The following is a 12,686-nucleotide window of genomic DNA, read 5'->3' as shown; positions in this document are numbered from 1 at the left end:
GGAATATTTCTAGATCACCCTCCGTGCATTTGCAGTTATTAATGAGACAAATTTAACTCCATAGGAAGTTAGCTTTGAGCTATCATGCAAGCTAACGTCTGCAACAGGTCTTGTAAATGACTCCAGAGGTGTTATCAGGTCACAAAAACATTTTCAGTTTCACAAGTGGTTATTTCTTGCTAGCTTTTACATAATATACCAGAAATAAAGCTAGTAGTCTAGCAAGTAGTTATACCAGGAAGTGACATCACCATGCTAACCTCTGCAAACTCACTGATATGTATAACACTGGATAGCTCATTGGCCAATATTTTTATGCAAATCGGCCACCATATTACCTTTCGCATGTACCGCTCGCTAGCTTTTACATAATATACCAGAAATAAAGCTAGTGGTCTAGCAATTAATTAGACCAGGAAGTGACATCACCATGCTAACCCTTTGCAAACTCACTGATATGTATATAACACTGTATAGCTCGCTTTCAGGCTCCTCTCCTCTGGAACCAGCTCCCAATTTGGATTAGGGAGACAGACACCCTCTCTACTTTTAAGATTAAGCTTAAAACTTTCCTTTTTGAAAAAGCTTATAGTTAGGGCTGGATCAGGTGACCCTGAACCATCCCTTAGTTATGCTGCTATAGACTTAGACTGCTGGGGGGTTCCCATGATGCACCCAGTGTTTCTTTTTATTCACCTCTTTTTGCTCTGTATGCACCACTCTGCATTTAATCATTAGTGACTGATCTCTGCTGTCTTCCACAGCATGTCTTTTTCCTGATTCTCTCCCCTCAGCCCCAACCAGTCCCAGCAGAAGACTAGCCCCTCCCTGAGCCTGGTTCTGCTGGAGGTTTCTTCCTGTTAAAAGGGAGTTTTTCCTTCCCACTGTCACCAAGTGCTTGCTCATAGGGGGTTGTTTTGACCATTGGGGTTTTTCGGTAATTTTTGTATGGCTTTTGCTTTACAATATAAAGCGCCTTGGGGCAACTGTTGTGATTTGGCGCTATATAAATAAAACTGATTTGATTTGATTCATACATTTTAACAATCTGAAAGACACCAGACCAGCTAGAATCTAACCATGTGTTCTTGGACAGTTGCCTCTGCGCTTCTTCTCGCTGGTTTAATTTCTTCCACGACTTAGTCATTTTGAGCCCAACTTTTCGCTTTGCGTTTGTCTGTCTCCAAAATTGCTCTTTTGCACGTGTTAAACTGTGTTTGATTTTAAAAGAATGAACCAAAAATCAGATTGTTGTTAGTTTGCAGCCCTCATAATAACTTCAGTCACAGCTCATCACCTAAATGTGGAGCTGCACAGAGAAAATCAAAGAGAAAAAAAAAACTAGAGACATTCGTCACGAAATGTCACGCATGCAGTACTATTTTCCATGTAAAGTGCAGTAATATGTACATGTGTGGGGTAGGTATTTGGTTGAACCCTCATATGTTTGATGTATACTGGGATACACAGTGGAAAAATTGGAGAATTGGCATTATATTTATTTAGAGGATGTGGCCATAAAAAGTCAGTAGCCTTCGAACAAATGCAACTATTGGTAATTTTTTAAAAGTAGGTCATGGTCACTGGCCTTCGAACCCATGCGAAGTACTCCTCGAACATATGTACCCACCAAATATGAAGTTTTTGCAAGCAATAGGTGCCGAGGTGCATTGCGGCGAACAAATTTCAGGCGAAGGATTTGACAGTTGTGACCATTGGTGACCTTGAAAAGTAGGTCAAGGTCACCGGTCTTCGAACCCATGCAAAGTACTCCTCCAAGGCATGTACCCACCAAATATGAAGTTTCTGCGAGCAATAGGTGCCGAGCTACGTTGCAGCGAATGAATTGCAGCCGGACAGACAGATAACAAATGCATGATTTTTTGTATATACTAAGTAGCACCTGAGTATATCTCATAGGACTTCCCAAATGAGTAAAAAAAATCCCGTAACTTGTACTCCAGAAAATATTGTACCTGATTTTATTGTAAGATTGGATTATGATCTTGACCCAGGATGCTCATAAGCCTGAACACACCGGCTCCTGCCTCAGCATCTCAAGAGCTACAACCAGGACTTGCACTGATTCAACAAACATCATAGCATTACCTGTAAACTCAAAGCCAGTGAACATTTCTGTAGATTCAGCAACCTTCACAATAACAAGTCTGTCCAAATACTAAAGAGTGAGGCCTGCATCACAATCCTGATCAACCCCAGAGTTCTGGTACTTTAAGTTATTTATAGACAGTGGCTGAACTTGCAAACAACAGGACTTATGGACATGACCTATGCTCACTATGACAATGTTCTAATTCTAGTTTTCTATTTTGATATATTGCTTAGTCCTCATTCTATGGTCCAGGCAGCAGAACTTTACAATGGTAGATCAAAGACAGCTGTAAGGCTGCCAGAGGGACGATTACACACTACTGCTCTCCTCTGACATTTGCTAGTCCATCTCAATTCTGCTGAGTAAGACCAGGAGGATGTTCCTTCACTGATGAGCTTGACAAAGATGTAACCCCACTACAGGCTCAATCAAACACACTGATTCTTCAAATTCTCCTCCTGGGCTGGATCTCTGTCATATATTTTAGATGAGTTTTCTGAATGGGTGCACAGAGAAGCAGAGCAGGGCAGGACACAGAGAGGAGACTTGATGCACTGAGGCAAGAGCAAATGAGAGAAAGGCATACACTCAGCCACAGGCGTAAGCACTGCAGTGTTTGGACATAGGGTCCAATCCTGGGCTCTGTGTGTGCATTTCTGTGCAGATATATGGTTCTGACACACACACACACTGCTGTTTGCCTAAATTATTAATACTGGTGGTTGTTGCTTTAAGGTCCCATTGTTTTTTTAATCACCTTCCTACAGTGTCAAAAGCGGTGATGAAAGCAAAACAAACTACTGTGTCAAGAAAGCAAGGAAATGCATCAATTTGGTCATGCAGCTACCTCCACCTCCAGAAAGTAAGCATCTATCGACTCCAGCCAGGTGCTACATGGGCATCCTCTTGGCCCTTTCCATTTGCTGGGGTCCTCAACAGTGAGACATCTGCACACTGGCTTGTGAACATAGCAATGTACCTATAGTGGCCATGATATTGTACTTTATGTTCCCTCATTATGGAAGTAGTTCACCTCATCTGACCCTCCATGAGTAACTATTTGGCACAAAGGCATTCCAACGGTACCCAAGGAACTTCCAGGGAACATCATCATCCGACATCCAGTCCTCAAGTGACTGGTAAGCATCCTTGTCTCACAACCATACAGCAAGACAGGAAGCACCAGAACCCTAAAGAACTGGACCTTCATTCTTCTACAACGGTATTGGCATCAAAAAACACCTCTGTCCAGCAACATCATGACTCCATAAGCTTTTCCCAGGTATCTCTCAAAGGTTGAGCTTCCAGAGACATGAATGTCACTGCTGAGACAAGTGAATTTTTAAGCAAGCAAAGAATACAAAACCTGCAAGTATGAAGACAGACCATCTCTACTGATGTGATCAAACATTCATAACTATTTGTGGATATCAACGTTCACTGATTAAAAACAAACAAACAAACAAGTTTAGACTTTACAATGCTTGGAACAGTCTCCTAATTATCATGTTGTAGTGGGAAGTGAGTGAAAATGTGCAGTTCAAGACAATCATTATTGTCATGACATCAAACCATAATGGGTCTTAATTCAGAAAATGCCAACCTATCCATTATCCAATTGTCAAGTGACCCAGCAGTGACTAGTATACAAATAATGAATGTTTATGAGTTCAATGGTACGAAGATTTCATGAGGTGAAAACTGGAACATACCATAAAGCACCAATCAAATGACAAGGATCCACTCAGCTGTTATATAAACGGTACTAGTCTGTCATCTGCCCTGAAATGTAACAAATAACTTCTCGTCATTGAAAAGCCAATGCCATGTTAAGTTGTACATGTACAGGTACAGGGCCATTAAAGCAAGTACAGTGGTTTACATTTGCACTGAAAGGCTTCCCCATTACTTTTTGTTGTACTTGTTTCAATGACAAAGTATCTGTATCTGTAAGTGCAATCTTACCAGAACAGGTGCTTGTTTTTCTTGATTGACAGCATAGTGCAAAATGGGCACACAAACTCACCTTCTGAACCAACAGCTTCTCCCTTTTTAGATTAATCTGGATCCTGTGGGTCTTAGAGCTCTTTGTGAGTTTTGTTGAGGAGTAGTTGGAAAAATGAAGACCAGAAAAGGGACTTATTGTAAGTTATTTAAAAAAATATATATGCTTTTTAATTTCCCTGTGACCTCTCCCCCAGACATACAGTAAGGCAAGTAAGTATTTTATCCACTCTTGATTTTACAAGTTTTCCCACCTACGAAGAATGGATAGGTCTATAATTTTTATTGTAGATACTGTACAATTCAAATGTGAGAGTCAGAATCTAAAAAAAAAAAAGTCCAAAAAATTACATAGCATGTTTTTTAAAATACTTATTTTGCATTTTATTGCAAGAAATAAGTATCTGATCACCTACCAACCAGCAAGAATTCTGGCTCACACAGACCTGTTAATTTTTCTTTAAGAAGCCCTCCTATTCTGCACTCTTTACCTGTATTAATTGCACCTGTTTGAACTTGTTACCTGTATAAAAGACACCTGTTCACACACTCAATCAATCACACTCCAACCTGTCCACCATAACCAAGATCAAAGAGCTGTCTAAGGACACCAGGGACAAAACTGTAGACCTGCACAAGGCTGGGATGGCCTACAGGACAACAGGCAAGCAGCTTGGTAGAAGACAACAACTGTCTGCATAACTATTAGAAAATGGATGAAACACAAGATGACTCAATCTTCTTTGCAAGATCCTGCCTCATGTGATAAGGACGATTTTGAGAAAGTCCATAACTACACGGGAAGACCTGGTTAATGACATGAAGACAGCTGGGACCACAGTCACAAAGATTACATTAGTAACACACAATGTCGTCATGATTTAAATCCTGCAGGGCAGCAAGGTCCCACTGCTCAAGCCAGCACATGTCCAGGCCCATTTGAAGTTTGCCAGTGACCATCTGGATGATCCAGGAGGCATGGGAGAAGGTCATGTGGTCAGATGAGACCAAAATAGAGCTTTTTGGTATCAACTTGTTGGGGTTTTTCTGTCTGCCTGAACCCCATCCAGTAGTTTTATGTGGTGAATGAACTCAATAACTGACAGGAGATTTCAAACAACAGATGTTGTATTGAAATAGATGCCTGCACTGAGAACAGAGTGAAAAAACACAGCACTGGGGTCTTCCAGGAGCAAACATCACATGCACCACTGCAAGAGAAGAGCCCCTATCATTGGGCTGAGCTGTTCTTATGCCTGAAATCAACCGCACCCAGGTGAGCGGTCTTGCCCTGCCATTGTGTATCAGTGAGACTATGTGATTGGCTGCAACCTGGTGCATCGGTGTGGTAAGCGGTTGATGTGATCACATTGTTTGTTCAAGCAGCGTGTGTGATATCAAAACTTTGTGAAAAACGTGTTTGTGTCGGCATGATAAGCTCATGGAACATTCCGACAAACTCCACTCACCATGTTTGGAGGATGAGAACAACCCCAAGAACACCATCCCAACCGTGAAGCATGGGGGTGGAAACATTTTTGGGGGTGCTTTTCTGCAAAGGGGACAGGATGACAGCACTGTATTGCAAGGAGGATGGATGGGGTCATGTATCGTGAGATTTTGGCAAACAACCTCCTTCCCTCAGTAAAATTGAAGATGGGTCGTGGTTGGGTCTTCCAGCATGACAATGACCTCAAACACACTTACAGGAGGGGCTCCGTAAGAAGCATTTCAAGGTCCTGGAGTGGCCTGGCCAGTCTCCAGACCTGAACCCAATGGAAAATCTTTGGAAGGAGCTGAAACTCCAAAACTAAAAGATCTGGAGATGATCTGTATGGAGGAGTGGACCAAAATCCCTGCTGCAGTGTGCAAAACTTGGTCAACAACTACAGGAAACATCTGACTTCTATAATTCCAAACAATGATTTCTGTGCCAAATATTAAGTTCCATTTTTCTATTGTATCACTTATTTCATGCAATAAAATTCAAATTAATTATTAAAAAAAAAAAAAAATCATACAATGTGATTTTCTAGATTTTTGTTTTTTAGATTCTGTCTCTCATAGTTGAAGTGTACCTACAATAAAAATTACAGACCTCACCATTCTTTGTAGGTGGGAAATCTTGCAAAAATTGAGAGTGGATCAAATGCTTATTTGCCTCACTGTATGAACTCCAGTAAAATGTGTAAATTATTTAATGTTGTCAATATGATGTCATTTTGACATACCTTTGACATCATACCAGGAACAATCATTTACATCAGGGGTGGGCAACTTGTTCCAGAAAGGACCAAGAGGGTGCAGGTTTTCTTTGCAGCCACTGACTCCACCAGGTGATTTCACTGATTAACTGACTCCTTCTGCTCAAAATGATATTAACCATAGAAATCACCTGGTGGAGTCAGTGGCTGCAAAGAAAACCTGCACCCTCTTGGTCCTTTCTGGAACAAGTTGCCCACCCCTGATTTACATCTATTTTTTCAGCCTACCCCTCGGATCACGAGTGGAAAAAAAAGTGCTGGCCCGACTCTCCAAAGCAGTGCAACAGCCACAATGTGAGATGCATCTGGGATGCTTTCCTCATGCAGGCACTGAGCAAGCTGTAAGCAATTAACACGGCCACCGAAATGAAAATCAACATGCAATGCAGCCACCATGTACCTGCAGTGTATATTAGGGCTCAGAGCTGAAATATTCAGTTATAACAAGACAAAAGCGCTTGTTAACATTGTGGCTCAAACAGCAGCCTGACTTAAAGCATATGATGGTGTGATGAATACGGAATCAAAATAAATCTGTAACTGTGTGCGTGAGTAGATGTAAGTCAATCACATACAAATGGACTAAAGTTTGCTTGAATCCGAAACCTTCACTAAACGGCAGTGATGTAATCTGTGTATTGCGCTCAGTGTCCAGTGAGCTCACGATGTACGTAACTGTCAAAAAATACAGCACACGTCTCCTCCTCAAGCAAGAATATTATTTTCCTGTTAAACTTGTCAAAACTGCAACATATTTGTGTTTACATACGAAAATAAAGACTTTGCCAAAATCACGGTTGCTTGTTTCGGTAAATCCTTTATAAAACCTGCAACAGAGCATAAATGAAAGCATTTGGCGACTAATATTGCAGTTTAGAAGAAATGCGCATTTTATTTGTCATGGAAGACAGACAGTAGTTAAAGTGCATTCAAAGTGATTCTTAGGAAACCGCTGGGTTGTGCAAGAGCTTTGTCAGCTTATGTGCGATAAATGGTTCGAAGTTTGACCTATATTTTTTAGTCCGATAGATTGGTGGCACAATCGAGCAGACGACCGTGACACGACAGAGATTATTTTTCCTCAGATGTGACCTCGTGAATAAAAGTGAAGCTGCAAAGTGTTGTTGTGAGGTTTGTCTGATGTACAGGATCATTAGTGGCAATGCTCATCTCCGGATTCTGCAGTATGAAGTGGATGCAACCCAGTCTCACTGATTGTCATAACTCAGCAGCACGAAATATACATTATTCTATTGGTTCGTCATATTGTCACGAAAAGTGCTAAATTTTCGTCATGGGAGCACAAATTCATTCTAATTCATTCCGTGACAGGTGCACATAATTAAAAGTTCAGCGGGGGGTCTGGGGTGGTAATATTTAGGCTTAGGGGAAGGAGTAGGGTTAGTGATAGTGAGTAAAAAAAAAAAAATCAAGAAAATTTAAATAATTTCATGATGGGAGGACGAAAAAAAATACGTGAGACTGGGCTGAGTGGATAACAGTTTATCATCCCCCCCCCTGGATGGCACACCACCTCATCGCAGATTACTTCCCCAGTAAAGGCTGGGACCAATTAGCATGCAACCCTTCCACTGTGTTTAATCTGTACTGGCCACAAACTGTTGGCATTAAACAGTGATGACCTTGATATTGACCTTTCAAGGTCACCAAGTGTGAAAGGTAATGTGCCCAACAGAAAGGTGATACACAACTTCATAATTGTGTTTCATAGTAACTACAGGTGCATCTTGAACCTATTTCCCAAAATAGGCATTTTTAATATCCACAAATATATAAGCATTGGTTCAAGTAAGAAAATGGATTGATCATTTTCACAGTGATTACCCTTTAATTTTTTACAGCAATACAAAACTACATCTTTAATTTTCCAAGTCTATACTTATAGTTATCTATATATTATCTTAGCAAAGCCTGCAGTCTGTCAGGAACAAAAAGCAAAGTCACTGCTGCACCCACTGGCTGCACACAGAAAGGTCAGACTGTTTAGGCAGTCAAAAGTGGTCACATTTGACCTTTTGATGCAGTACCCCTCCGTGATGAGCATCACATGCCTACATCAGACTGACGCAGGATACCGTATACACAATAACACAGGAAATATGCCTAAAATAGATTTTATCGCAATAAAATAAAAATCTAAGGACATCTGCAGTGTTAAATTAACACTGACAAGTGCATCTGGTCACATTCTAAGCCGCGTTAAATCAGTTCTATTGCAGCGTGAAATCAACTCCTTCAAATTGTTAATGATGGTCAACTTGATTTAGGGCTGGGTGATATGACCTGAAATTCATATCACAGTATAAATTGAATCCCTTCACAGTAATGGAATATATCGCAATATAAACTTAAGTGTAAAACTTATAATGTAAGTATTTCTGAATGGTTCCCTTAGCAAAAGGTGAACTGCTAAAAATAAATAAACAAAAAATGATAAAAAAAAAAGATATAATGTAATTTCGAACATTTATTGTGCAGAACTCAAAACTACAGCTACAATTTGCCAGAAGGTACATCTAAGATGTAAGCCTAGATGTGATGTTTTGGTGAAAAATTTAATAAATGTATTTATTGTTGGGTCAGTGGCTGAAGTTTCATCTCTTGAACACTACATGGCACACCCACTCTGAATACATGAATGGTTTTCAGGACGCTCACTGGCGCTTTTCCTCATTTACAAAACTCAAAGTGAAACCACCAAAAAAAAAAAAGATAAAAATACTTACTTTACTCATATTTGAAGTCAGTCTGGGTAAATCATCATTACCTGGCTGATTTTGTTTTTCTACTCCGATTAAAAAAATACTTGCGTTATTTAATGTGCCGCTTTCTAAAATGTTTGAGTCGGGTCGCCACGGAGCGACTGCCTTCCCCCAGTGCGTCCGCTGAAATAAATAAACATTGGCTTTGCAAGTATCAGCCAGCGATATAACAGCTAAGTGCGGAGACATTCAGGTGTCTCACAAACTCACATGAATCCTCTTTTCTCAGTGAGAGTCAGGCCTCAGCTCAGAACACCCCCCCCCCCCCCCCCCGCAGCTGTGGTTCACACACAGAAGAGTTTTCATGGATCAAAACTCTGCAGGCATTATCGCGATTAGTCGGTGGAGTCCAAATCTCTACCGTCTGTCAATATGATACCGTGTAATGGTTCAACCGGATATACTGTGCAGTGTTAACTTGATTTAACACTGTATTAACACTTGTTACAGAGTTAACACTGGTCCGTGGACTATTTCTCCACAGCAAAAATAAAGGCTGATCACATGACCCACACCTCACCCCACTTTAATTGGTGAAGCTAAAAATAAGAGGAATACTTCAACAACAACATAACTACACCTTTGTGATGTAATAAGAGGATGATTTTTTTTTTTTTTTTTAGATGGGAAAATTTTGAGGCAGATCCAGATCATTAAAATATAAGAATGATCCATTGACCATTTCTCCACAACAACAACGGCTGATAACTTCCACCCTCATCTGCTGGTTTGTGAAGGTATCAAGAGCAGGCATACTACAAAATTTTGTGATGTCATAAAAGTGTCTAAGAAAAAAAAAAAATCAATTTAATTTTATTTATTCATTTTCTGAATCCACTTGCTCCATTTAAAGGTCATTACATGGAGTGTGTGGGTGTGTGCATGTGTGGTGTGGTGGGGGGTGTCCACCCTGTTCAGGCCACCTCTGTGTGGGATTGACACATATGGGCATATAAACATATTCACACTCTCTCACACATACCTTTGATCAATTAGAGCCACCAAGTCACCTAAACTGCGTATCTTTGGAAGCAGGAGGATGCTGGAGCAAATGCCACAAAGGACCAGGTCAGGAACCTGGGACCTTATCAACAGTGTGAACCATTAAGTAAGAATAACAATAATCATCATCATCTATATTATAATAGCCAGGTGGCCTCTGGGAGAGCTGACATTTGCTGTTTGGTATGCTTATTTATTCCAGGTCAAGGTTGAAATGCTGTGAAAACTGAAAATTGATAGGACAAATATTTTTTGAGAAAATAGGGATTTTAGCTAACCAGTAAACAATGGACGTTGTGCTGCAACGCACCATGGGAGTTTAGGTTTTGTGGGCTTTACATGTTATTTTGGTTCATGTTAGTTTAATAGTGTTGTTAATGTTATTGATTTAGTTGTTTTTGTTGGTTTAGTCAGTTTAGTTAAGTGTTATGTTGTCATTACCATGAGTGAAAAGAGTATTGCTTTTTATGTCTTCCGTCACGTCTCTGTGTGTGTGTAAAAATTAAAAACACCTGCTTGCAGCAGAATGCAGAAAAAAAACAAAAAGCTCTGTGTGTGTGTGTGTGACTGAGGACAGCTGCTGTTTGGTATGCCTATGTATTTTGGGTCAAAGATGAATGCTGCCAAAACGAAACGTTGCTAGGACTAACATTTTTGGAGAAACTACAGACATTAGCAAACGTTGCTCATTACATTCATGACTAACACGCCATTACAGCAGGGGGCAGTAAACCATCTTTATATTAAAAGCATGAGTGTGTGTCTGCATGATTTTATTTAGTATGTTCAATGTAAGTACAAAATATAACTGTAAATACGTTAAAAATTCATGGATGACACAAGAAAGTGAAAACACTTATTTCCATTGTGGTCCATTTAAAAATCAAATGACAAAATAGAAGTAAAAATAAAATAATAATGATGACAATAATAATAGTGTAAATATGATAACAAGAACCTAAACAATTTATAATTAAGACAATAAATTAGAATAAAAAATTACATAATTAACAGGGGAAAAAAGTTGAGTTCTAAAAACTGGTGAGGTCTAAGGTTCTAAAAACTTTCTGGACTCACACGCCATTCCACCTCATTATAGGAACTTTGCTTAATTTATTACCACTCTTGAAAAATGTCAGCTCCTTATTTTATAAACACTACCCAATCTAGAGCATGTATGTGAATCCCCACAGGCAACAGTGTTGATAACATTTGTCTGTTTGCAAGTGCAAAACAAGAGCAGGTATACACTTTTATGATGTCATAGAGGCAGATCCAGATCATCAAAATTTAAAATGACCCAGTGACCATTTCTGCATGACGGCAACAATCATTTTTAAAACAGGTTCAGTCGCATTTCTGAAAGCAAAAACAAGAGCAACACCTTCCTCAACAAAATAGCAACCGATCTTTATGGCGTCATAAGGGAGGTTGAAAGCCATACATAAAAAACAACAACAAAAAACTCTGAGGCAGATCGCCTGAATCTAGTGAACCATAACCAAAGGACGATTTAAAAAAAAAAAGTGTCGACTTCTGTCAGCTGTAACAGGTTTGTGAACACGTGAACAGCCAGAGACACCAGAGTCTCACAGCGAGCATTCCTCAAGCCACAACAAACTAAAGCCTCCGATTCGGTTCTGAGCCTGCTCCGCCTACCTCTCATTGGATTCTGGATCCACTGGATGCCTCCGATCAGGTGAGGAGACTGTCCGAGCATCTCGGAGCGCCACGGCTCACGCGCACTGCCACCACCTCGAACGTCGGGAGCGAGCAGGTGAAACAGAAAAACAAAGCCCCCCAGACGACGAACGATCACCGAGAGGAGCAGCCAACTTCCAGTCGCACGTGCAACACCACCTGCTGCCAGAGGAGCCTCAACCGGATCTGCTGGTGGAGCAGCCCAAACGCGCGGGCGTGCGCCGCGCTCTGTTGCATCAGCGCGCGCCTACAGATTTTCAAAGAACATAATCAGGATTTTAAAAAAGTCACTTTCTAAAAGGAACATCCTCCAACAGTCAATGCGTGACTGTGCAAAAGAAAAGGGCGAACGCGCACTGCGGGGCTATTAACGTCTGCGCAATTACGCACGGTTTTTTTTTTCTTTCAAAAAAATATAAATAAATAAAAAAAAATATTGGCTGTGAGAGTGCTGTGTGCAGGATGTCATCGTGTGCACGCTGTGAGAGCACGAGCGGCGCACATCACCCAATCACAAGCGTTCGCAGCTGGCCGGGCTGCACAGCGCGCAGTTTCTGCAGCGACAACACGCTAAATTAGAAACGGCAGCGCGAAGCGCGCACACTGTCCAGCGCCTTACCTTCCACAGCCATGGCGCTACTCCGCGGCTTTGTGCATCACTTGCTGACGAACAGGTCAGAGACTGCGCTCTGTCATCGCTCCTTCTTTTGGCGTTTGTCATCACTTTTCTGGGGGCAGGAGCGCACAGCTGCTACCGCCGCAAAGAAGCCTGGGTAGTGTAGGCGAAGCCCTTTCCTGAATTTGTGCAGCAGCGGAGCT

The 12,686-nt window shown here is 41.0% G+C and overlaps 1 protein-coding gene across 1 annotated transcript in view; it reads right to left on the bottom strand.

Moving 5' to 3' along the window:
• Positions 1-12,024, bottom strand: part of samd12 (sterile alpha motif domain containing 12) — a 299,965-nt gene extending 287,941 nt beyond the window's left edge. The window contains exon 1 of the mRNA XM_034160800.1: positions 11,826-12,024. Within this exon, the coding sequence (XP_034016691.1) occupies positions 11,826-11,886 (61 nt within the window). The 5' untranslated portion in view covers positions 11,887-12,024. The remainder of the gene's footprint in view (positions 1-11,825) is intronic.
• Positions 12,025-12,686: the final 662 nt, after the last annotated feature.

This window comes from Thalassophryne amazonica, chromosome 20 (genome assembly GCF_902500255.1).
Source record: "Thalassophryne amazonica chromosome 20, fThaAma1.1, whole genome shotgun sequence".
In the NCBI taxonomy this organism is placed as follows: domain Eukaryota; kingdom Metazoa; phylum Chordata; class Actinopteri; order Batrachoidiformes; family Batrachoididae; genus Thalassophryne; species Thalassophryne amazonica.
The sequence above is the reverse complement of the archived record's forward strand: the minus strand, read 5'-3'. Positions and strand labels throughout refer to the sequence as shown.